Source organism: Dromaius novaehollandiae, chromosome 3 (genome assembly GCF_036370855.1).
Source record: "Dromaius novaehollandiae isolate bDroNov1 chromosome 3, bDroNov1.hap1, whole genome shotgun sequence".
NCBI lineage: Eukaryota > Metazoa > Chordata > Aves > Casuariiformes > Dromaiidae > Dromaius > Dromaius novaehollandiae.
The window spans coordinates 128,284,244-128,308,885 of record NC_088100.1 but is presented as its reverse complement, the minus strand read 5'-3'; the positions used below and the strand labels follow the sequence as shown (position 1 = coordinate 128,308,885).

Sequence of the window (24,642 nt, the reverse complement as noted above, 5' to 3'; positions counted from 1 at the left end):
ACACTTTATACTCCAGACCACTGATGCTGAACACAAAAAAAAGTTTCCACACTGTAAGACTCTTACAACAGTCTATAACATAATATAGTCTATCTAATAATATGTCTATAATATTATATATAATAATATGTCTCTAATACAGTATAACATAACGTAGTCAAAAGTATAATGTAGTAGTCTAACAGCTATACTGAACCAAGCAGTAATTTAAAAGATTTCACTTGTGTTAACACAGCTTGTTCTTGGATTTAGCTGCCTTGGTTTACATATGGAAGTAGGTACAGATAGAGAGATGCGTAACAGAGAAATATAAAATGGATTTTCAATCACAGGAAAAGTCTGGATCCTACTTTCTCCTGGCCCCTTAATCAGTAAGATCAAATAAAACTAGAAAGATATTCAGCCTTCTTACCTCCATTAGGACCTGGGTCGGGAGGGTCCAGAATGACACCTCCCCAACAATTTCCACTCCAACCTCCCTCTCTCTTAACTTTTATTTTTCTTTTCTTCTCCCATGTGTCTCTCTGCTGAACAATTTCAGACTGAATTCTCTCTCGTTCTTCTTTTTTTCGCTGGGTAACTGCCTGGACTCTCCCACTTTGTATCACAGGAGTATTAAGACCAGGCCAGAGGAAACCGGAACGTCCTTGAAAATAGCAAAAAGAAAAAAAATGTATTTTCTTCCAAATTAGGACTGAAACTCTACACACTGGGAAATTCCAATAAAATGGAAGGGGTAATACGCTCATGTATTTCAAGTGCGTTCTGTGATACAGAATTTATATTTAAAAACCACAAACCACATCAAACAACCACACTGAGATTTTTTTTTTAGTAAGATAAAAACCTCTAAAGCTGCTGTGACAATTAACAGCAATTTTTCAGTTTATAAAACCAAGAAATACTACACATGAAAATGTCCGCACATGTCTTCTTATTTGTGAATCTACCTTCACCGATCTCCTGGCCTCTATTGAGATTCTTCCTTAGCTTCTTCTTCCTTCTCTTTCCTCTTCCTTTCTTTACTCCCACACCAGTCTCTGCCAAAGCTCCTTTCCACAGCTCATCAGCTGTCACTGAAATGGGAAAGCTTTCATAAGTAACGTACAAGTACAGCTTATACTGGAAAATGAAGCTGAACAAAAAAATTGAGCATATTAACCCTTGCTTGATCTTTGCTGTGATTTAGTACTAAGCTGTAGGACTACTACTTTGCTAAGGAAGTAATTTCCTACTACATGTACATACACCTACCTGCTGCAGATGTGCCTCTGCTGTCGATGACGACTGCAATAAGATAGGCACCCGGCCGAGTGCATGGTTTTTAAAAGGATATTCAAAATCAATTTAAAGGCAAACAAAGCAAACAGTTAATTTCACCGTACTGTTTGCCCAGCTGATAGAAACAGGGGGCTTCGCAGAATCACAGAATGGCTGAGGCTGGAAGGGACCTCTGGAGATCATCTAGTCCAACCCCCCTGCCCAAGCAGGGTCACCTACAGCACGCTGCCCAGGGTCCTGCCCAGATGGCTTTTGAGACCCCACAGCCTCTCCGGGCAACCTGCTCCAGGGCTCAGTCACCCTCACAGTACAGAGGTTTTTCCTCACGTTCAGCCAGAGCTTCCTGTGTTTCAGTTTGTGCCCATTGCCTCTCGTCCTGCCACGGGGCACCACTGAAAAGAGTCTGGCCCCATCCTCTCTACACCCTCCCTTCAGATACTTATACACACTGATAAGATCCCCCCTCAGCCTTCTCTTCTCCAGGCTGGGCAGTCCCAGCTCTCTCAGCCTTTCCTCACATGAGAGATGCTCCAGTCCCTTCATCATCTTAGCAGCCCTCTGCTGCCCTCGCTCCAGTAGCTCCATGTCTCTCCTGTACTGGGGAGCCCAGCACTGGACCCAGCACTCCAGTTGCTGCCTCACCAGGGCTGAGCAGAGGGGCAGGATCACCTCCCTCGACCTGCTGGCAATGCTCTTCCTCATGCAGCCCAGGAGACCATTGGCCTTCTTGGCCACAGGGGCACATTGGTGGCTCATGGTCAACTTGTCCACCAGGACTACCATTACTTCCTCATAATGTAAACAAAAACTAGCCAGAAATGAATTGTTGACGCGAGGAAGACATTGCACAGACAGCATTGCGCCCTGGTAGTGCAGATGTGAAGGCTGCCACCATGGAATCGGTAAGCACAACCACCGTTTTATTTGCAGACTGATGTTATCATGTGCTTCATCCAGAGGCAATGTTCCTATGACAGTTTCAATCTTTGTCTCAGACTACGGACTGATTCTGTTTTATCTAAATTAGCCATCTATAAACACTTTTAACCAGGGGAAGAAAAATAACTATATTCAAATGCCTACAGTTTCTCAGCAACAATTCCACCACGCTTGGCAGATGAATCCGCGTGAGAGATCCTGTCCTGCAGACTGGCAGCTGCACTGGCGCTGGGGAAAGCTCTGCTATGGGGACAGCAAGCTGAAAAACTGGAGTTAGCCAGGATTTCTAGAGTGAACGCTAACTGCCTAAGTTTATTTTTGCATTAAGTTTGACTATAGTATCTAGGTGGCTCTTTCAAAGGTGTGATCTCCCCTTTTTCATCAAAAATCCTTTTCAAACTGGGATGCATAAACGTAACTCTTTTTTGAGAAGTACAATCAAGTACAAACAAGCAGTCAAAGCTCAGTACATTAGAAAAGATGCAGACAAGGAAAGACATGCAATACTACAAGTCCAGGAAGCTACAAAATAGCATTCCCACAAGATGGGCAAGAGCAGAATGGCCTAAAAAGTCATCCAAATGATATATATTGTAGGAATAGTACAGCAAGCCAAAAAGAGTAATACAGATTTCATGTCAGGCTAAACAAGTGGAAATGTCTGTGGATTGCAGATAACAGTGACATTTATCACATTTCTTACATGCTGCGATGCAAGAACTGTATTTGCTCCTGGGCAGGTTTTATTCCCTGCACAGAGGAAATGACTATCTGAAAATATGCTCTCTTTGTCTGGACACTCAAGTGAATGCTAATGTTGAGATGTTAATGGTAAAAACAGAGCAACTTTACTGAATGGCTGGAAACCAGCATCTGAGCAGCCAGCCACAAAAATGTTTCCAGCTGACTACAAAGAACCAATGGACATAACTGTGTGCTAAATGCCAGAAGCACCAGAAGAAAGAGGAGGAAAAGTTTTATCGCTCCTTGGAGAGCAAGTACAGGTGAGTGAATGTTATCAGCTATCAGGATGTGAAATATAAGAGGAAGGAGTCCAGATCTTGCCAGGGCATGGCTCAGTGTGGCTACTAGGCAGGACCAAAATACCACCAAAGAAACGCAAATCCGCACAGAATTCACCAAACAGAAAAAATTCAGTGCTGACTAAGCACATTACTTCTAGTGAAAGACATCAGCTGCTAGGGGTAGTAGACAATACATACAAGTTCTGAATATTACCCTAAGTTAACACTACCTTAAAGTTTAATAAAAAAATTACTGGTAGGCAGGTGATGTATCAAGTTATGCAGCTTTTCATGTTTTTAAAGTGGACTATGAGACTGATGCATGAGTTGGAAAGCTGATGATTGATCATGCAGACTTAAGCTTCTTAGTTCCTTCAGAAAACATTGCATAACTAGCAGATTCAGTGTATTTATGATAATGCTGCTGGCCTGGAAACACGACATTACAATAAAGGTGCAGTTCATGCATGTGTTCCTCTGTAGGGTTGTTTTCAAACTCGAACAGTTCTCCAGTCTACAGCAGTTTGTGTGGCCCCACAAGCAGTCCTGCTGACTACCGAGGAGGCTGCAGAGCGGCAGGAACAAGCAGCTGAGAGACAAGAACAGGGAGCTCTTGAGCTGGTAACGCTCAGTCCAACCCAGTACTTGGAACTGTATTCTAAATATCTAGATGATAAAAATCACTTAATCTCAAAACAGGGAAAATAGCAAAAGTCACAGAGTAAGGACATTGCTTTGTACCAAAGGAGACAAGTCAATGCCAACAGATTTGGCAAAGACGAGGTCAGGCTGAGACTAGTATTGGCCTCAAGCACCACACAAAATCTGACAAAATTAGAACCAGAGGACAACGTCACATTTGGTACCAAAGTGCAGTTCAGCTAATCAGTCTATAATAATATCATCATGTGTTTGGAAAGCTGGTGAATTTCATGAAACACATCAGAAGCCTACAGGCTATCAAGCTGAGGGTTCTCTGTAAGATGGGAGATATCAAACTGATTTTAAGACAAAGTGACATGAAGGGAAATAGGCTGCAGTCAAGGCGATTACAATGGTGGGGACATTGCTGAAGACGGACAGACAACAAAGCAATGGAAAAAAATCAAGATCTGACCATAAGAAAGGTCAATCTGACTTGGCAGCCAAGCATCAAGATGACTGGAGAACAGATACAGAGGCAGGAGCAAACCCTGGTTAATGGAGGATATAACCCCAAACAGAAATGAACATCAGCATACGGCTTTTCACGTTTGCAGAGATGCTCTGAAATGAAGGGAGAACAATAGGTATGCAGCCTCCTAATGATCTGTGGCCTTACCTTTATGCTGCCTTTGCGCCAACTCAGTAAAATAGGAAGCTGTGTTCACTCTTCCACAGCTAAAATAGCCCCAGTCATAAAGGGCCACTATATGTTTCCAGACAATTACCAAACAGCATATAGCTACTAACTGAAAAAGAGAAACTGTGTGATATGTAAGATTTTATTGCTGTGGCCTAGAAAAAATCCGCTATTCAATTTTGTTGAAAGCATGCTTTATGCAAGCTGATCACCAACAAGTACCAATAATAGGTTTGTATGACGCCACTCCATTTTATCTTCTACATAAAAGATGGTCATAATGTTCTGAAAAGGATTTGTTTTTGTGCACTTTATACTATCCCCCAATTTCAGAAACCAGACAGTCTTAGTGCTTACTTCAGTGGATGATGAATATTAGACCATACCTCAGTGACTCTCAAGTACTACCACAAAGTCTTGCTATAAACCATGTCAGAAAATAGAATACAAGATCCTGATAAGCTGTGAGATTAAAAGCAGATTTCCTTGCCTCTTGCAAGATGAGAGTTCCTGGCTTGCTTAGGCTATAAACTAAAAGACAAATGACAGTAAGTTGGAAAACTGATGGGAGCACTACTTGTAGATATAAGTAACAGGGAAAGAAAGGATTAATTTTGTAAAACAGCTAAAGAGGCTGACATTTTCCACTTACAAGTAATTTTTGCTTAAGGTTTTTTGATGACAGAATTGTCTTGTGGTAGAACAACAGCAGAGATCCACAGAGATTAATATTACTGACATAATAAAAAGATTTATGAACATGTCATAACAAATGTGCTTACTCCAACGCACTATTGCCCACAAATGCCATTACATCTATGTATCTCTATTACCTTAAGAAACTTAGTAAGGTCTTTCCAATTGCTAACATTCACTTCCAAGTTTTGGCTCTGAATATGTATTTTTATTAGCAGATGAATTCTAGGAAGGTATGATATTTTAACCACTCCCCCTCAAAATAAAAATGGGATTTGGAAAAAATACTCCACACATGACATGAAATATGAAACAACATCTTTAAAGAGTATATGCTGCTTATTTATCCTACTGCAATTCACATGAAGTTTCAGCTTCAGATAAATGACAGTCTAGACTCAGCTGCTTAAGGACCAAAAGCAGACGATTCTCCCAGGGGCAGGTCAGCAGCTTCAGAATCAACTCCTCCAGGGACCAAGCATCACAGACCTCGACATTTTATACTCAAGTGCAGAGGGCATTTCCTTGACCTTGTCTTCTCTAACGAATACGTGCTTCTCCATCTCCGGAAAAGAGAATGTGCTCATGACAGAAAGTTTGTATGGGTTCAAAAGCAGCTGAACAAATTCTCAGAAGAAAAAGCCACCTAGAGCTATAGATGCACAAAATGCCATGTCACAAGTCACTGCAGGCTGTGAGGACTTTTTGAGGAAATATTCCTTCATGCTCGTCATATTCTTATACTCTTCCCATAGCATCTGCTGCTGCTGGAGGCAGGATGCTGGGTTAGATGGACATTTGGTCTGACCAGCCAAGGTCATTCTCAAGCTCTAAAAGTTCACTTCATTTTTAACCTACTCCTAGAAACCTCTTAGACACTACTGTAGCACAGTCACATAGTTTTTTGTATTGGATACCTGTTGTTTTTGAGAGACCTTTTTGAAACAACAGGATAGACTCTAAATTCCTGGAAAAAACGTGCACTCCTACTGCCTCACCACAACCAGCAGCTCAGAAAAGGCCCAGGTATGAAAAGCAAATGCCGGGCCCACATTCAGAGCTGGCCTCCAGGTATAGCTGAAGTAGGATGAGACTGGAAAAAATACAATGTCACTAATTGTACAGCTTGGCGCCTCCAAGATGCCAAGATGATTCAAGTTGTAGAACAAGATGTCATCACTGTAGAGGATGTTAACAACAAACTCACTCCCACTCTTCTGTTCTTTGACACGGTTCTACTTTCAAAAGTCTACAGCTTTGGCTAACATTTTAAGGACGTGCATCTCTGGTAAGAATCATGCAGCTACACACTAGACAACAAAAAGTCTGTCCCTGTCCCAGACAGGTTTTAAACAAATTCTTCACTACTGAGAACTGCATTTTAGCATTTGGTCCGAAGAGACAAAGCCTCCAGACAGGTCATCCTGTCGGTGTTCATGAACAGTAAGAAGTAATCCTTCTAAAGCAAGATTTGGTGAGATTTTAGAAACTTAGATAATTAAGTTAATCCTTCTATCACTTTGATTATATGGCTAGTATCTAATACTGGTATTAATGAGAACACAGCAACCCACTCATTTCTAAATTATGCAAGTTCTCAGTGACAATTCAACCGTCAGTAAATTGATACCCTGTTGAACAGGAATTTTTAATGCAGGGCACTGACATGATGCAACAAAATTACTCAGTCTCGGCACTGAGGTGCAGGCAGAACTAGACTGTTCCAATTAAAAAGAGTTTCATGATCTTACGGTACCAGAAAAGACAACGGTAACCCTGTCTCATCAGAGCTAACCGGAATGGTCTACAGGAATTCTAAACATCAAGTTTTCCTTGCAAAATGACAACTTTCTTCAGAAGCCTGAAAAACCCAATAGCAGTTAATTTTTTAAAACTTTGAACAGATCTAGCTTGCATTGGCTTTGAACCTATACTTCTGTTATTTTCAATAACAGCTCACAATGACATTTCAGCATTTTTTCCACCAATTTTTCCAAAACCAAGTATATTTCTTAATTGTCAAAGCTCCAAACCTGAGTGAACTATGCTCAGATGCTTTTTCCACTTGTAAAATGGAAGGCAGCAATGGCTGAAATGCTCTTTGGAAATCTTACTAAATCTCTCAAACTTCTGGTAAAGTGATACAGCCAGTAACAGACACCCTCCTGTAGAACTAATTAATGCATAAACTTCCTAACTTTGGTGACCTACATCAGTTAACCAATACCCTATCACGAGCCATAGCATCCCTGTAAAGCTGAAGGTGCTGTACTTGCGTTTAATACATTTGTACAGTGCTGATGACCTCAGAAAATTAGTCATTCTGACTTATGGCAAATAATGCAAATACGCCACATAGCAAATAAACCCCTCACCACTTTTTAGGAACGGTGTTTAAATTGGGCCAATCTAGAAAATGTGCCTACAAAGATACCTCTATGTATTAAGTTTAGTACTTGGCATTCTATGTCACAGCCTCCATGCTAAGTCACCTCCACAATAAAGCAGTTTTTCTAACAATTTAATGGCTGCCATAAAAAGAGAAACATGCCAATTTACGAGAAAAAGGTATCAAGGGAAATTAGGGAACACAGACAAACGCCCTGCACATTGAGCTTGTTTTCACGGTGGCCATCAAAAATCTTCACCGTAAGAGCAACACACTTCGGCTCTTCTGACAGGTTCTTTTTTCACGGGCAGCATTTCTACTTCTTACTGCCAGCTGGGTCTCCACAATATTGAAACAGGAAAGAACCTCATCCACTAACAAGCTTTCTGCCTTCTATTTGTTTTTTCTTGATGTTAGTGCTAGTTCCTGTAGGTATTCTTACACAAATAAACTTTAAAAAACCCTCTGTACACTGCTGAAGCGCTAAGGGCTACCTGCTTATTTATTTAAGTTTCATAATACCATTAAAAAACCCACCAGGTCTCATTATGTGCATTGCAGAACAAATCTAGTTGAGGCATGTTTGCAAATTTGCTGGAAGCAGAGGATGTTTCTATAACCTAACCTTTGTCCCATTCTACCTACCGGAAAGTTTGGGGCAACTTCTCAATAACCAAACCCAAAACTATTGCATTCTGAAATTACAAAGAAATCTTGGCAGTTGGAAAATACTATCCTGAAAGATGTATTGATACTGCTACACAATGAATAACTCTGCCTAACTGCAAACTTCCAGCACGCTGCCACAGTGCATTTTGCAGAAGACTTTTACATTTCTTTAAAACCAGCAATTCAGGAACATTAGTGGACAGCTACAGACATGGGTTCCTCAGGACAGCCATAAATCAAATCCTGCTACAAACCTAATCAATAATAGATAAAAACTTGTTAACTGAAAGAAAGAGCCAAAACAGCTGTAAATAACGACTGTAAATCCTGACAAACAACTGAGAACTTGCATTTCTTCTTCATAGCAGCTCACAAGAATAAGATGCTGTGTTCAGGCTAGTATCTTTTAAATCTTTCATTTCCAGCTTTTTGTATTTTAAAAAGTATTAAGAAGATGGCGTCAATGTCACCGGATGGATTTGGAGAAGGCCAGTTTCAATGAGTCTCGCAAACTCAACACCCTTGGTCTGGTTCATTTCCTCAAGACAAAACCAAAAAACCAGCGGCCGCTTGCCTGAAATGACTTCACCAAAGATACACTGCGCGGTCGCAAATCAAAACCAGAAGAAACAACTCCCTCAATCAGTGCTATTAACTTTAAGGCATTTTACTTTAAGGCATTTTATATTCATTCTCCTTTTCCTGACTAAAAACAATAAACCAGCTATGCTTCAACACATGCACACACAGACATCCCCCTTGTAAAAGGGAGAGAAAAAAAGGCAGTACTGCATTTGGAGATCTTAATAGCACTGTTAATGCTGAAACAACAAAACTGTTCACATTTTATTGTTGGCAGTGACTAGTGGTAATTTAGCAATTGTTTATCCGGAGTAGTCATACTCAGTTAATAAAATAATCTTTTAAAATGGAAAAAAAGTTTATTTTTTTAAACTCTGATCCTCAAATTAGGCAAGACAGAAAAATGAACAATTTTATCCAAAGCAAACTCGCATAGCAGAACTGGGAAAATTTAATATAAAATGTAATTAAAAAGTAGGGTTTCGGGAACTGATGTTTCCAATGAATAACCCAAAGGTTTATACTGAGTACAATTCCTTACGGTAAGCAAAGCCTCCAGAGACAACACATGCTACTCCTGAGTATGATTTTACATCACTGGCTTAAGTGATTCGCCTTTGGTTGTTACAAACTAGGTCTAAAAGCTCTGGAAAGTGGTCATCTTCTGTATTCCATATTCTAACCTAATAGGAATCCTCATCTAGCAACAAAGAACTTGAGCTCTTCCTTTTCACTTGTTTCCAAGTTTAATCAGTACAATTAATACATTAAGTAGGAAAGCATAACTTTGATATAATCACAGTTTCACATAAAAGTTCATTAGTCTCGCACACAACGGATGTTGAGGAAATTGTGCTTGCTTGGTGTTACCGCAGGGTTTGGATGATTGGGGTCAAAGCTATTTCGTACAGGTATAATTCTACATAACAGCTTGATATTCTGTCTGGGAGCAAGTCAAATGGTTTCAGCATTCAGGACACATCTGCAAGCCTCTGCTGCCTTCGACAATGACAGCCCCTATTTTCAAATCTGTGGCTGTCCAATTAAAACGGGGCCCATACCTCACATTTGCCTCAACTATACCTCAGACATAGACACATACTTCCAGGAAACATACAACATTTTTTAAATCAATGCCTGTCAAAGATCGGAAGCTTAAGTATCTGCACAGAAAGTCGGGATCAGTGGGATTTCCCAGCCTGTATGCATGCACATGAAAGCACGTAAATATACTGAGAGGAAGGGAAAACAGATCTGCCCTATCCTCTCAGACAGAATCTGGACTGAAACAGGCACAAGCAAGACCTTACTTGCACATGCCAGGGTCTGTTTAGACACACCAGAAAAGGAGGCAAGATTTTTCAGAGGAAGGTATTCAATACGGTTTGAAAAAATCAGGCCCTTCCATAATATCTCTAAGTAAGCATGTGAAATCTCTAAGCATTTTGGAGACTGTAAACCTAATTGCTTCTCACAGTGGGTGGGTGGGAAGGATGGAAACTAAGCCTAGGATAACAAGATCAGTTTAAATTGCTTCATTACAGACTCACTGGTATATGCCACGGGACAAGAACAAACCCCTGTGTACAGTTCTGTTGGAGTGCAGGAGCCAGCTCTCTGGGTAAGGACCACAGGCTGCCTGGGATAATTGCAATTCCTCCTCTTCAAGTGAGTTAAACTACTTTTAAAGGTCAAGCTGAAGGTACAGACGACCCTCCTAACAAGAGGATGTTAACATTTTTAAGACTATGATGGAAGAGAAGTAAACCTTCACTAATGAGATAGAAAAGTACTGTCACCTTCCTCAGTCAGAAAGGATTGTCATTTGGTTGACATTTCACTTGAAAATTGCTTCATATAAAACGGTCCTATCTGCATTTTTTAATGTTGCCATACTTTTGAAACAACTCCACTGCTAGAGAACATGAGTGCCATAATGTGATTTATACAGCTAATATCTTACTTCATTTGAATTTTGAAGTTTTTTTTTTATTTTTTTTTTAACTATTCAAAGAACACTAGCATGGAAAAAAGGAAGGGAAAACAGCTCAGCAAGAAGAGCAGTTATGAAACCCCCAGCCTTCTACCAAAAATACTACCAGCTAGGAAAAATGAAAACGACCTCCTTGCTTTGAGAGCATTTCTAGAGAAGAAAGAAGGCTTCATAGAAGTAAAAAAACCCCATCATAGTAAAGTACTAAAAGCCTGACGGCACTTGCAAAAAGAAGGGGAGAGATGCAGCTGTGAGTAAGCTGACTGGGCAGCCTGAGTAGAAGACAGTGTTGCCGATATGGGCACTATCATCAGGAAGCTTTACGACGGTGCAACTTCATGCATTTAGTTGGTGCGTAGGAACAGCGGCCACCGGAGCTCTTTGGTCAAAGGACTCTGCCTGACAAGGTAAAGCTGTTTCCTTTTTCTTGTCTCACCACTAGTATCATTGGGATGGAGCACAAAACGGTACCTAAGAGAACCTGAAAAGCTGCAGGGGCCGAAGACATTGCAAACTGAAAAGGAAAACATCTAACAGCTAAGATAAAACCAGCATTGGCCTCAAACCTTCTGCAGACAAGTCTGCCCCACAGGGCTCCCATTCTAGTCAGTTCGATAAATCCCCAGAGTTTTCCTTCCCCTTGGCAGCCACAGAATTGAGCCAATGCCTTGCCATGGCCTCACCATCCATTTAAATGTCCCCCTCTCCTCTGAAAGATACTCCACAGAAATCGGCTATTGTAAGTTTCCCACGTACCTGCTCTCCCTACGCACTAAGCCAGCCTACACTCCGCTCACACAAATGCAGCTTCTCCTTGCTACTCTCAGCACTTAAATATCCTTTCCAGATACTTCCAAAGCCCAATTCTCCATGGCCCATTTCAGCATAAACCTGTTCTTCCACACCAACCTTTCCAATTCACATGCTCCCAAATATCCTTCAGAAAACACTGTACAAAATACAGCAGGCAGGTGACATGTCCTCAGCCCCACCACAGTCTGGGGGAAGACATACTAGGCTGCGAGGCTTAAATTTATATTCACAAACGGAAAGCTACGTACGAACTGCACAAAACTTTGCTTCTTTTTTTAACTCAACAGCATATCTTTTCAGTGCATGCATCCAAGTGGAAAAAGAACAGTAAAAGTTTGAGAGGAATCATAATTGAAAGAGTAGCACTGTACGCTCCATATATCATTACCTTATTAGTATGGGGACTCTGTAGAGTTGGCTCATGCTTGAAATCAATAGAATAATTTTACATTTCCAAATGAACTGCATGATGAATTGAACAAAGAAAAAACAATTACTCTACTCTCTACAGTCCTGTGGGATCTCTTATTTATCCAGCTTGCTTGATTGCTTTGAAAAGCAGAAAATGGCTCTTAAGAACTAAGATTTTTATGTCCAACACATTTTTGCAACCTGCCTTTTTAACAAAATGGCCTACCAATAGCTTACAAAGTGAAGTAGCATAGCACTTTGATAGCATCATATCATTTTGTCCACAATTTTTTTTTTAAAAGAACAAACAAAACCATAGACTGATTTCTATAATAGAAACTGATGTCAGAAGAGCAGCACCTTGAAACATAAAACTCTGAGTCTTCCAGATTTGATGGCGACAGTCTCTGCTGGATTCATAAAGGAGGTACACTTAAATTCTTGCAAGCTGTTATTAAATAAGCTAGTAGTTTTATGTAGTTTGCCTAAACGTAGCTTGTTTAAAATGGTATTAAGTCAAACAATAGGATGTCATTGCAGCAAATGTTTTGAATGCAGTCATGTAACAAGCAAAATGACGGCTGGCAAAACTCCTAGTAAGACAGACCTCATTTAGGCTTTATGAATATGAACAGAAGCATAATTAAGAAAGCATCTAACCTACAAATTATAACCACATTGCAATGACTTGCACTGCTACACTTTTAATTTAAGATAAACAAAATAATAACTGTGCTTAGCTTCTTACAGATTCTTATTCTGTGACTGCTTGGGTGCCTAAAAGAAAGTTCCACTTGAATTTTTTCTGCAGCTCGGATGCTGAAAAACCATTCCTGCATAGAGTCCCTGGTTCATGTTGCAGCCCTTTGCAGGTCTTTTAAGACCTCTCCACCCTTAAATTGGTTTGAAATGGTCAAAGTTTACTGAGTAAGAGGAACAGACAAACAGCATGATTGCTTAAGCCCACTTCTTTAGGAAACAGACGGAAAAGAAATAGAGTATTTTCTAGCCGGACATCAAGAAGCATAAGGAAAATCTGTCAGTTCTGAAAAGTCTGACCTAGCAGAGCTCTTGTGTTCTATGGATTACAAAAAGTCAAAGAACTGTGACTCTCAAATTGTTGCAGTTACCTCCACCAGTGATGTTCTCCTGCTCCTTCCCTTCCCCATTGGGAAACTGCCACAGGTTAGGGACTGCGAAACAGGTGGAGTATCTGCCCCTCAGCTATCTCAGCTCATAGTCCCAAGCGTGAATTTAAACAGTCATCATTTCCCAATTATGCTAAGCATCTGTGTAATTCCTTTCAGGACTAGAGGATAATACTGCAGCTGGGCAGACAATTAGCAGGACATTGTCAACACTTTTTGTTTAGCCCTTTATTGCTTTTTAATTAGTTAATTTTTGAGACCGCACAGCTTGAATAGTATGTCTTGCCTGTAGCTCAAAAAGCATTTGGAAAATAAACATACAATTTATATTTTCAATAAAGGACTAAGAGATCGAGGGGAAGGTGTTTCCCCCTCCCACCCAATGAAGTATACGAGATGTATTCACTGTGAGATGAAGCCTCACTTGCTATTGAGAGGTAATAAACTGACTTTGTGCATGCAATTCTGTCAATAGCTGTAGTTACAACAGTAAGCTTACGAGATATGTAACTACAGCAGAAACAAAAAGTTACTATAAACAGATTTTCATGATGACTATCTGTCCAAAGCAAAGTTTTCCATCCCTCTTCTATTTTTTTCAGATATTAATTGCAATCCAACTCAAGACTTACACATATTGAAGAAACTGCTTTGTCTGCATTGCTCTACTGTCACGCTCCGGGGGACGGAGATGGAACACCGTGTCTGCAGAGCCCATGCCAGGCTAGAATAGGAACAGCAACTCCCTTTCCCTGGCACAGAAGCAAACCCTGAGGATGAAGACACAGAGGTGTTAAGATACAGAATATTTTCATTTTGGAAATAATATTCCCCTCAAATATACACAACAGAAAAAAAAATGGGAACATTTACTCATATAGTTTAATTTCTAAAGGGAATTTGATTTACACCTTCTGTCTTGAAGTGCAAAGCAAGTTGTAGCAGGGGGGAACAATATTGCAATCGAAAATGTCACAAACAGAAGCAAGCCAGAAGGCTTCCGACATATTGCTGATAGAGGATGGTTTCTCACTCTAAAAGGAGAAATATTCTCCTAGCAGCAAAACATGCAATAATGCTCCTGAACACAATCAACAGAGATAAATAAACACATCACAAAATACTCTACACACTGTGAAATCCAAATCTGAAACCAGCCTACTAAAGAGTGCATCTTTGCCTAACTAATTAAAGGTGACTGCCTGGTTTAGTTATGTATTTGAGGAGGCAGAAAAAGTAGCCCCCCATTCAAAATGAGAGGCTCTGCCCACCATACTACGTTATGCCAACCCAACTGACTCCGGACTCCTGGGAGGGAGAACGTACGTCCAGAAATACCTGCCCAGTGGCCCTCTGGATTTGGTGCAGATTTGGTTATTATAAACCCAGCCAATTATATATGCTCTTGTCATCTACGCACTAGATTACTTCAATACAGCACACATGGTGGTACACCTTAAAAAAAAAAGAATCATTCAAGACATACAGATATGCTATTTTATTAGCCAAAAGGAGCATACTACAACCGGGATGGTACCTACAGCAATGAAAGCAAGATACATACTTCCATTTATTGCCCAGCATAGAGTAGTGTTTCTTTAGAACTAAGAACATGAGTTACCCGAAATCAGTATTTTTCCTACCTACATAATAATCAATCCAAACAGTATGCATACTCAAGAACCTAAAAAAGGCTATACACTCTTCTGGTCTTGAAAGGAACTATTCAGCTTGTTAGTCAGAATTTATATTGTAAATACCAAAAAAAAAAAAACAAATCTACTTCTTCCTAAAGGAAAGACATTTAAATTCAATCTTTTCAAGTAGACTTTAAATGCAAAATATGTATGACTTCTGTCCGGTTCTGTCAGCATCTATTATTAATAAAACAACGGGCCATTTTTTGAAGTTAGTATAGTACCTTCTCCTAGGCAAATAACAATTAATTCAGTTAACTGGCGTAATGAAGCAGGAAGTTTGAAAATTTTCTCTCAAGGTAATGTTTATAACAATGTTTATAAGCCAAATTTATCTTCCTTCATTCCTATTAGAAAGGTAAAGTAGATAATAAAACTCTATTATGAAAATTTTGTGGAAAAACTATTAAATTTCATGAAATAAAGAGCAGCCTAGAAACAAATATGCAAAAATAAAAAGGAAAACATTCTCAAATATCTGGTTAAATTCAAAGAGAGTAGAGAAGAGATCATTTAGAGTCGTAGCATGAAACACCCACAAACAACGTACTAGTCACCATTCAAATGCTTCCTTTTATTTCAAAACTCCTATTGAATTAGCAGTCACCCCTAATATAGAACTTGATGCAGGGTATGTAGATAATGTTAATGATAAACCTATAAGCACACAATTCTTGAGCTGTTTTGTGTTCTTAATATGCTTTTAATGGCAAATTGTTAATCTACAAGATTAAATGAAGAGTTCAGCTGAGAACAATTTTTATAAAAATTACATGAGAGATTTATCTATTTTTTGGAATCGCATGCTATTAGAAAAGCTTTTTTTTAAAAAAAACATCAATTATCTACAAAGTAATTTCAATTTGCATTGTGTGGCAGTATTTATAATTTCCCTTGTTACATCCTTTAATTGCCTACAGCTGGAAATTAGTTCAAAATAACTTGCAAAATTGCACCCTGTGTTCTTCTCGCATTTATGAATTTTGTCATACCTCAAACTCGACCTCAAGTAGCACAATTACTTTTTCCCCATTGTTACGCTTCACATGCTGCCTGCAGGCCTGTAAATGATCTGTTCACATACATGAGCACATCTACTGATAATTGCCAAGAAAGAACTCTTTTTTAAAAAAAAATACCAAGACTTAATACATCTGGTTCTTAACACTTTTCCTAGAAAAATGACCTCATGTGGAGATTGTAAGAACAGACACGTTGGTTCAGGCTAATGGCTTATCTAGCTCAGTATCCTGTCTCCAATGACGACTCGCAAGAGCTGTTTGGGAAAGAGTAAAACCAGCAATGATGTAGGATACTGTCCTCCTTACTATTTTCTCGCTCCCTGACTGCTTTCAGTTCGGGTGATGTCCTCAGGACCGTGTAAACATCTTGCATCCACAACATCCTGTGCTGAGGCGTTTCACAGGTCCACTACTCATTGCATACAGAACGAACTCCTTTTGATCATGTTCAGCCCAGCTCTTAATCGCTTCATGGCCTAGTTCTCAGATCGGAAGAGGCGGCCAACTCCTGTCTACTCTCTCTGTGCCATGTGTAATGTAGCAGACTTCTCTCATACTCCCCAAGAAGCTCTTTTCCAAGCTGAAAAGTCCTAGCCTGCTCAGCTGTTGCTATAGTACTTCTGGTGATCCTTCTCCGCTTTCTGTCAGTTTTCTCTAGTTTTAATTTAGCCTTCTGGATATTAAGGCATTCTTCACCACTTTATCTATGCTGTAATTCATTCATCATTTTATTGCTCACCCAATCTTCTTAAGGTCCTTCAGCAATTCTCCGCAATCAGTCTTTCCTTTCTGCTTCAAATAACTTACTATCTGCAGCAAAATAACTAATTTTGCTGCTCTGCCCCTTTCCCAGAGGGTTTATGAACATAAAAACCTTCACCTCCACCAAAAGAGCTCTGACCCTCTTTCCTGTATTTCCACCAATTATTTATCCACACTGGGACCTCCTCTCTTATCCCATGTCTGTTAAACTTCTTAAAAGCCTGTGGTGAGGGACTCTGCAAAAACCTATTTGGAAATCTTGCAGACTGCATTAACTGGATCACCCTTATCCTCATGAGTCTCTTCGAAAAAACAACACACACACAAGCTCTAACAGATTTGTAAGAAAGGACTTTACAGAACCCATGCATAATCTTTCTTATCCTCATCTCTTCCGGAAGCTTTTTTTAAAATTGGTGTCACATTACCACCTTCCAGTCTTCTGCTACCAAAGAAGTTCCAAAAGAGAAGTTACAAACTACTGCGAGTAATTCAGCTTTTTCATTCTTGCTCTTAGAATTAGTATGTGAACAGTGTCTGATCCTGGAGGTCTGTTAATGTTCATCCGGCATGTTTGTCCCATAACCTCAGCCACAGTTACTTAATTTCAGAAAAATCCTCTAACTCCACACCACCATCACCACAAGGGGTACCATGTAGAAATCTCCCAGTTTCTTCTTCTTTCTCTCTATGATGCAAAGAATTAATTTAGCTTCTCTGCCCTGCCATGTCTGAGTGCTCCTTTTATATCCTGTTTGTCTACAGACATTTCATTTTTAGTTACCTATTAGAGAAGCACTTCTTTATTATTATTAGCTAAAATTACATAAACGACTGGTCGACATTAAGTTCATCATCAGGAACAACACTAGCAGTCTGGGCCAGACTCAGTGGTACCTTGAACATTATGGGGAGAAAGTCATTGCTTTATTTGAATTGGTCATCAGGACTTCGAGCAGCTAAGCTGTTGGATCCTGTCACAGTTCTGTACTATGAAACCACATCCTAAAATCTCTGCCTAAGAAATGATACATTCATTTGGAAAACAAAACATAGGAGTATTGGACAGTTTGCTTCATTGTCAAAAGTGTTCGCAATGCAACTTGGGTTTTTTGTTTTTCTTTTTACTCCTACGCTCATTACCAAAAAAATTGCACACCCTAGATACCAATCCAGCTTCTTCCGAAACTACAGTGCAAATATGAAAAAAGTCTATGTAGAGGCAATAAAAACAGGATAAAATGACAGCAGTAAGAAGAATCCAGAGGCAATGGAATTGGATGAGCAATTGCTACAGGAAAAAGAATTTTGACAGAATAGCTGGGGCACAGAAGAGGACAAAAAGTCAAACGTCAAAAAAAGGAGAAGCCAAATAAACATTAGTATTACATAAAAAAGATCAGAAGACCTCCAACTGATCTCAAGAAGTCTTTTGATCCAAACCTATGTTAAAAAGTACTACAAAATCAGAGTATTGTAATTTGTAACAGAAGTTGCTAAAAATCTTGGGTGAGATCTTGCTTTCACTGAAATATATGACAAATCTCCCATTAACATTTTCTATAAAAATTTAATCTTTTTTAAATAGAGTGTTAGCAGGAAAGCAATTTATATTTTTAAGACTTACAGTTTGAGAATACCAGCTGTGAGCTGGAAATCAAAATTAGATGACCAGGGAAGCCCAGGGGCTGTGATAACCATATTCTGGACACTGGGAGAAGGGACAGTTTTGGTCTCTGAACTGTAGTAGGACAAAAGGTGGAGGAGGAAGATATGGCAGAAAAACACGATTCCCAAAGCCTGAAACACTGAGTGCTGGTATTTAATAGAGTGTACCCACACACTGCTGTGCACATACTGCTACCAAGGGAATAGACACTTCGAAAGCAGAGCAAAGAATAAAAATATTTATGGAAGGTAAACAGTTTGAAATGTCACATCTCAGTAAAACAGCATTGTGACATGTGAGTATGTTCAGTTAACGCATCATAGCCTCCATCTCCTATAATTCTTCCAAACGCCACCACCCATGACAGGATTTAAATTTAAAATCTAACATTTTTCCTACCGTAAGCTATTCAAAACTGAATTGGTACTACAGATGTCTGTAAAAGCAAGATAGGTCATGAGTGCAGGACTGCTATCTTGCCACCAGCAAAGGACAAGTCAACAGAGCAGAAAAAAATGCACGCTTGCTATATACAGGTCCTGCTCTGCACTAAAGGAAAATTAACCCCTCAGTGCATACTTATTTCCTGGCTATAAACATTACAACAATTAAAACACTGTATTGATTTTAAGCATCATGCTTCATTGGTTAAAAAAAGAAAAAAAAATCAGCACTAAAAAAAAAATCACCTAATAAAACCACTGTTAAACCCTTTCATTTTTCTCACAAGATGCAACAGTAACCACAGGAGAATGAGCCTTGTGATACATGGATAATGTAAAGCTAATGGGTGAAAAATTCTCAGTAAGGGACAGCTCCTAGAAAGCAACCATCTTATTTCTGCAAACTTTTGGTTCCTAAAAGTTTTCTCCAGCTCACATACAAGTCTACTATTTGGTTGCACCCACTTCATCATAACTTTCCGAACATTTACTTCAGTAATATATTGGTTTAACTCACCACCTTTAGGAGATTTATGCAGAAGGTGCAGCACCTGTCACCACACACCATGCCCTAGATTGGCAAACATTACTATTTGCTTTCTACATCACCTAACATCTTGAAAGACAGCGAGTATGCTGAACATCCACATATTTACTTTGCCAGCGAATGCAGTGTTCAGCAAATCTGAGCTCTAATTAATTTTTTTAAAAAATTGGCAACAATTTAATAATACCCTTAATCCTGTAATTATTTTCAACAGGAATTAAATACAGAAAAATGTTCTTAGCCAGTTCTGTACTTGAGAGAAAGAAGTGCTGCATGAACTTAGTTTCAGCAGTGAGAACTGCATCATGAAAAAACGCTAAAAAAGAACCTTCAAGAAGCTTATTGTGTGGTTATAATTAAAGCTTAGTAAAAATTGCCTGGGTGTAGTTCCAGGCATGCAAATGGGAGGCTCTAGCCTGAAATAATCACAACATTCTTAAAAAGTTAATTTACAAGAAAACAGAGTTGTTCTGATTCAATTCCAAGACTGCAGTTCTGAAGATATCAAATGCTATTAACTTAACATTTACTTGGCAAAAACTCTTTTTTGCCTAGGGTTTTTCTGTTTAACATTTTGCTTACTTTTTAAAATTCAAATAAAACTTACTGCACAGAAGTAATATAATCATATGAATGTCACAGCATGGCAGTTATTTCAGAGTGGTTAGTATTTCTTATATCATCTTATAAGTGCTCAAGAAAGCCGCAAGCCCCACGGAGTGATGAAGTCAGTGTACTGACACTGCTTTTTATTAAAAACCTCCAGCTACCTTGGAAAAACAATTGGATCTGGAGAACTTCATTCCTCAAGCTAAAAAATGTATTTAAAACCAGAGCACGTGGAAGATGCCACCATCTACCAGGACTAAGTGTGAAACACAAAGGTAAGCATATAAGAAAGTCTTAGAGGGTCACATCTGGAAAGACACAGATTACTTAAACGCCTTAGAAGCAGTTGCAGCCTTCTAGTTTTCCTGGTCTGACATAGTGATTTTTTTTAGGATAAACGCTTTGACTGAACATTGAAAATATTTCCTTCCACCAATGAAACACCTCTGGCCTGTTTTCAAACCTTCCTGAGCCAAGACTTTGATTGCAGACTGGCTAGAGAGTGGGCACTACTTTATTATATATCGCCCTGAGGAAGAAAGAGTCCAGAAACTCATGAACTGCATTGTTTTATTTCATGGTAGAAGAAGGGAAGGTGAGGAAGTTTTCAGAGGACTACATGAGCTGAAAAGGCTAGAGAACTTTGTTTCAGCTTTGAGGGTGTGAGAGAAAGACGGGAGACCCTCTTGTCAATGTAAAAATGATGCCCAGCTTCCAGGTGTTCTAATACAAAGCTTGAATAAACTTTTACCAATGTAATTTGACCTTCCTTCCCACCTCAAGTCTCCAGCAATATCTACTATTTAGAAACCTTTCCCTAGAGGACACACAAGCATTAGTATTGTTAATTTTGATTTTTTGCCCAGGATTTAAGCACATGAAAACTAACTGTGCAGCATAAAGGATGCTGAGACAGCTTCACACGCATAAAGGCTTATTAATGGGATCCACAGCTGATGGCATACATTGACTCTGATGATTGAAGTTACTTTCAGGAAAAAGTGAAAACAGAAGGGGGTGGGGGGGGAGATAACATGCGTCCCAAGGTGAGTGGTCTCTCTAGTGCAGCAGATGGTTTCCCATCTGGTAACAACTTCCCATAGTATGTATATATTTTTCATCAGGACCCCCTCTAACTCCCCACTGGTTGCATGCTCATTGGTTGTTAAACTCTGTAAAGGCACATTATTGTGTCCCCTAATGAATCCAAAAGCTACAACCAAAGGATAGGCAAAACAGGGATGAAGGGGTGATTTTCCTGCTGGTGGCAAGAGAACCCACCCAACACTACTGGGGTCCACAGATGCAAGGCCTTGAGAATGAGAGCCCAGAAACAACAGCATGAGAACAAGGGAAAAATACTGCCCTGGAGGCTCTGCAATACACTGCCAAGGCAGCTTGGGTCAAAGGGGACAGAGCTGCAGGGAAAGGCAGGCAGCAGAGTTACAAATGGAAGGACCTAAGCAACATGAAAGGATAAGATATCTAAGGCACTGTGCAATAACTACATCTACATTGCCTTCAGTTTGTGTCCCCAAAATCTCAGAAATACTCACTCCTTAAAAGCATTGTGTAATGAAGACTTCAATATTCTCCTGTGAGAAGCACACCAACTGCAGGTCAAACTGTAGTATAAAACCTACAGCAAGATTAACTATATATTCAGAAATGCCACCCAGCAGCAATTTTTCAGTTATACGGGATTATTTCTCATACATTCCACCCCTCCCCCCCCAAAAAAAAGAAAAAAAAAAAAAAGAGAATCTTTCCAATTTTCTAGCCACAATTTTTGAAGGAGAGATTCAAGTCAACTCTGATCCTTAGCAGGAAAAAAAATACATGTTTTCCCTTCCTCCTAAGTATACTTTAACCTTTACTGGGACAAATAATACATTTGAGTTTTGGAACGTGACTGAAGATTAAAAATTAGGAAGAAGGGAGTGCTGATGAATTAGAGATGTCTAAAAAAACAAATTTAGATTCCCAACTGTTCAAGTGCCCAGAAAGAGAGAAGAAAAGAAAGATGGAAAGAGTGGGAAGAAAAGAGTATTCAAATTAGAAGGCAAACCATCTCATTCCATTTATCTTAAAACTTATATTACTATCCTCATTGTTCCAGAGGGATAATAAGTGGCAGAAATAGAAGGTTTTCAAGGCACAGCTGGACTGCCCCAAACCCAGAAGAGTGAGCTCTGAGTGTGTAATTCCCATCTGATTTTGAAATACATTTTTACTACCTAAAAAGAAGAGACAAGGAAGCTGCAAACTAGTGACAACAGTAACCTCATACACTTGCATTGTCATCAGTGGAAAGTCAGGTGTTTTTAAGACATTTATCACACTTGCTCAATAAGAAGACTGCATGCAAGAGCAACTGTGTTCATGTTACTTGGCAGAACACAGGCTTTAAAAAACAATTAAAATTTATAAAGTCTGATTAGTTTTGTTTAGATACTACCCAGAACTGATATTTGGTTATTGCAGGAACCAGAGTGATTGAGCAGACAAGGGAATGCATTGCAGCTGCAAAGTGCCCAGATCCATGCCCACATGAAGCAACTCTTGGCTCTCTGCTGCTTCCCAGTTATTTCTACGGTGATCGCCACCCATTTAGTACTGGGCTGCACTAACCGCCGTTAGTTTCACAGACAGAGGCGCTGAGGCCAAACAGAAAAGCACTTTTCTCCCCTCCTTAAAACTAACCTAATGAAAAGAAATCCGCGTGTGCGCACGCAGAGAGGCACCGGAACCTGCTCCCCTCCCAGGCCGGTCCCGGTAACCCCCCACCCCCGCGCCTGTGGAGAACCGCTCGCTGACCCATCTACTCTGGCAACGGCCCGGGCCGTTGCAATAGGGAGGGGGCCGCGAACGGCCGTTACCGCCTCCCCTCACGGAGGAGGCGCCCCCGAGACCGCCGCCCCCCATCACCTCGCCACGCCACTCGGAAGGCACCGTAGGCGCACGCCCGGCCGGCCGCCACCACCGCCGCCGCCATGTTGGCCCCTTCCCCCTCTCCCGGCCACCGTACTTGGCTGCCCCGCGCACTGCCTGATGACAAAGCCAGGGTTGCGAAAGGGCCGCGCGACGAAAAAAACGGGGAGCGGTGGCGAAAACCAACGGCTGCCGCTCGGCCGGAGCCTCGCCGAGACGCTCCACCCACCCGGCCTCCTTCTCCCGGGCGAGCCGCGGGGCCAAGCGGTCGATCAGGCAAGCGGCGGGACGGCCGCGCAGCAGGACCCCAACGGTCTCCGAGGCGCAGCCTGCCCCTGGCGTGGGCGTGTCTCCGGCGCGCGGGAGGGGGCTCACGTGACGCGCCGGGGGCGGGGCCGGCCGCCATTGCGCCGCCGCCATTTTGGGGTGCTGCGCGGGGTGGGGGTGGGAGGCGGCGGCAATAACAAGCAGTTTAACTCGCATTAATGAGCGGAAACGTGCAAACTGCCTGTTTTTTTGTCACGCGTGGTAGCGCGGTCACTGCTTTGTACCTTATGGAACCAAAATGCACCGCCGAGCTGTAAAATACCATTTCCCGCAGGGCGCTGGCGGCCTGGCTGCTGCTGCTGGCAGAAAAGTGACGCAAGACATAATCCGTTAAACAGGGCTTTATCCTCACTTCAGGCGCTCTAAGTATGCCCGTGCTCACAGCAGTGAGACTCCATGTATTTCAGGATGTAATCCTGGCTGTGTCGCTAAGGATAAAACAAATTAGCTTCTAATAAATTCCTGCAGATAGGTTTGCCGCAGTATTTATTTTCAGTTCTGCCTTTTGGAAGTAATGGTGCCACATAGAGAATTAAACTTATTCATGCACTGAATGATCTAGTGGAAAAGCCACTTTCTGTGCATCATTGAGAGGAGAGGAAAGAATTTGCCTCATCCAGGCTTGTGGAGAAAAAAACTCTTGCAACTTGTGAAATGGCTGTTCAGCACCTGTACCTTGTCACATTGCTGCAGCCGGTTGTTGCCAGCGTATTGGGGTGAACGTGTTTTGTGTTGCATCAAAGAGAATTGGTTTAAGCACTAGCCAGTCTCTCCGTATGCTGGGTAGACAATGAAGGAGGAGGAGCAATGTGCAGGTCCAAAAGCCCGTTCCTGGAGTTCATTCCTGGTCATCCAGCTTCAGGGTCCAACTCAACAGGGACCCATTTCTTCCTACAGGAGAATTGCTTATTGAAATTATTTTCCTCCTCCTGCTTTAAGAAAAGACTTTCCAAAGGGCTAAAATCACTTGAGAGCAAAGCCTTCGGAGTCAGACAAGATAAAGCAACTCTAGATTGACTCAAAATGGCCTTGGGGTGCTTTGTTTCAGTAAGACCCTTGTGAAAGATCTGTTTCCATTTGGTCTGAACCAATATTTTTTTTCCCCAGCTGACCCCAAAGTCTTCTCCTTAGAAGTGGCAATAGCAGGCTAAGTCTCCCCGTGTGATCTCCACAGACACCCAAATGGCCTGCAAGAACAAACATGGTGGGGCTGGGGCCCCAGAGACACAGCCAGCGCTTGGTTGCTGTGCAAGAGGCTGGCATGAGTGATGCTGTGAGAAGCTGGAGAGAAAGCTGATGACCTGAGCTGCTGCTAGTGCCAAACCAGGCCCAGGGCAGTGCTGGCAG

At 40.9% G+C, this 24,642-nt stretch overlaps 1 protein-coding gene across 3 annotated transcripts in view; it reads right to left on the bottom strand.

Moving 5' to 3' along the window:
* The window catches only part of MRPS5 (mitochondrial ribosomal protein S5), a 61,089-nt gene extending 37,760 nt beyond the window's left edge, over positions 1 to 23,329 (bottom strand). The window contains exons 1-4 of one of the 3 annotated variants that reach the window (XM_026110518.2): positions 23,198 to 23,329; positions 13,921 to 14,058; positions 951 to 1,076; positions 413 to 646 (exon numbers count right to left, since the gene is read on the bottom strand). In XM_026110518.2, the coding sequence (XP_025966303.1) occupies positions 413 to 646; positions 951 to 1,076; positions 13,921 to 13,924 (364 nt within the window). In that variant the 5' untranslated portion in view covers positions 13,925 to 14,058; positions 23,198 to 23,329. Of the gene's footprint in view, positions 1 to 412; positions 647 to 950; positions 1,077 to 13,920; positions 14,059 to 22,965; positions 23,087 to 23,197 lie in introns of those variants that run through there. The other 2 variants (XM_026110517.2, XM_064510082.1) reach the window with 2 other exon arrangements.
* Between the last annotated feature and the right edge of the window lie 1,313 nt (positions 23,330 to 24,642).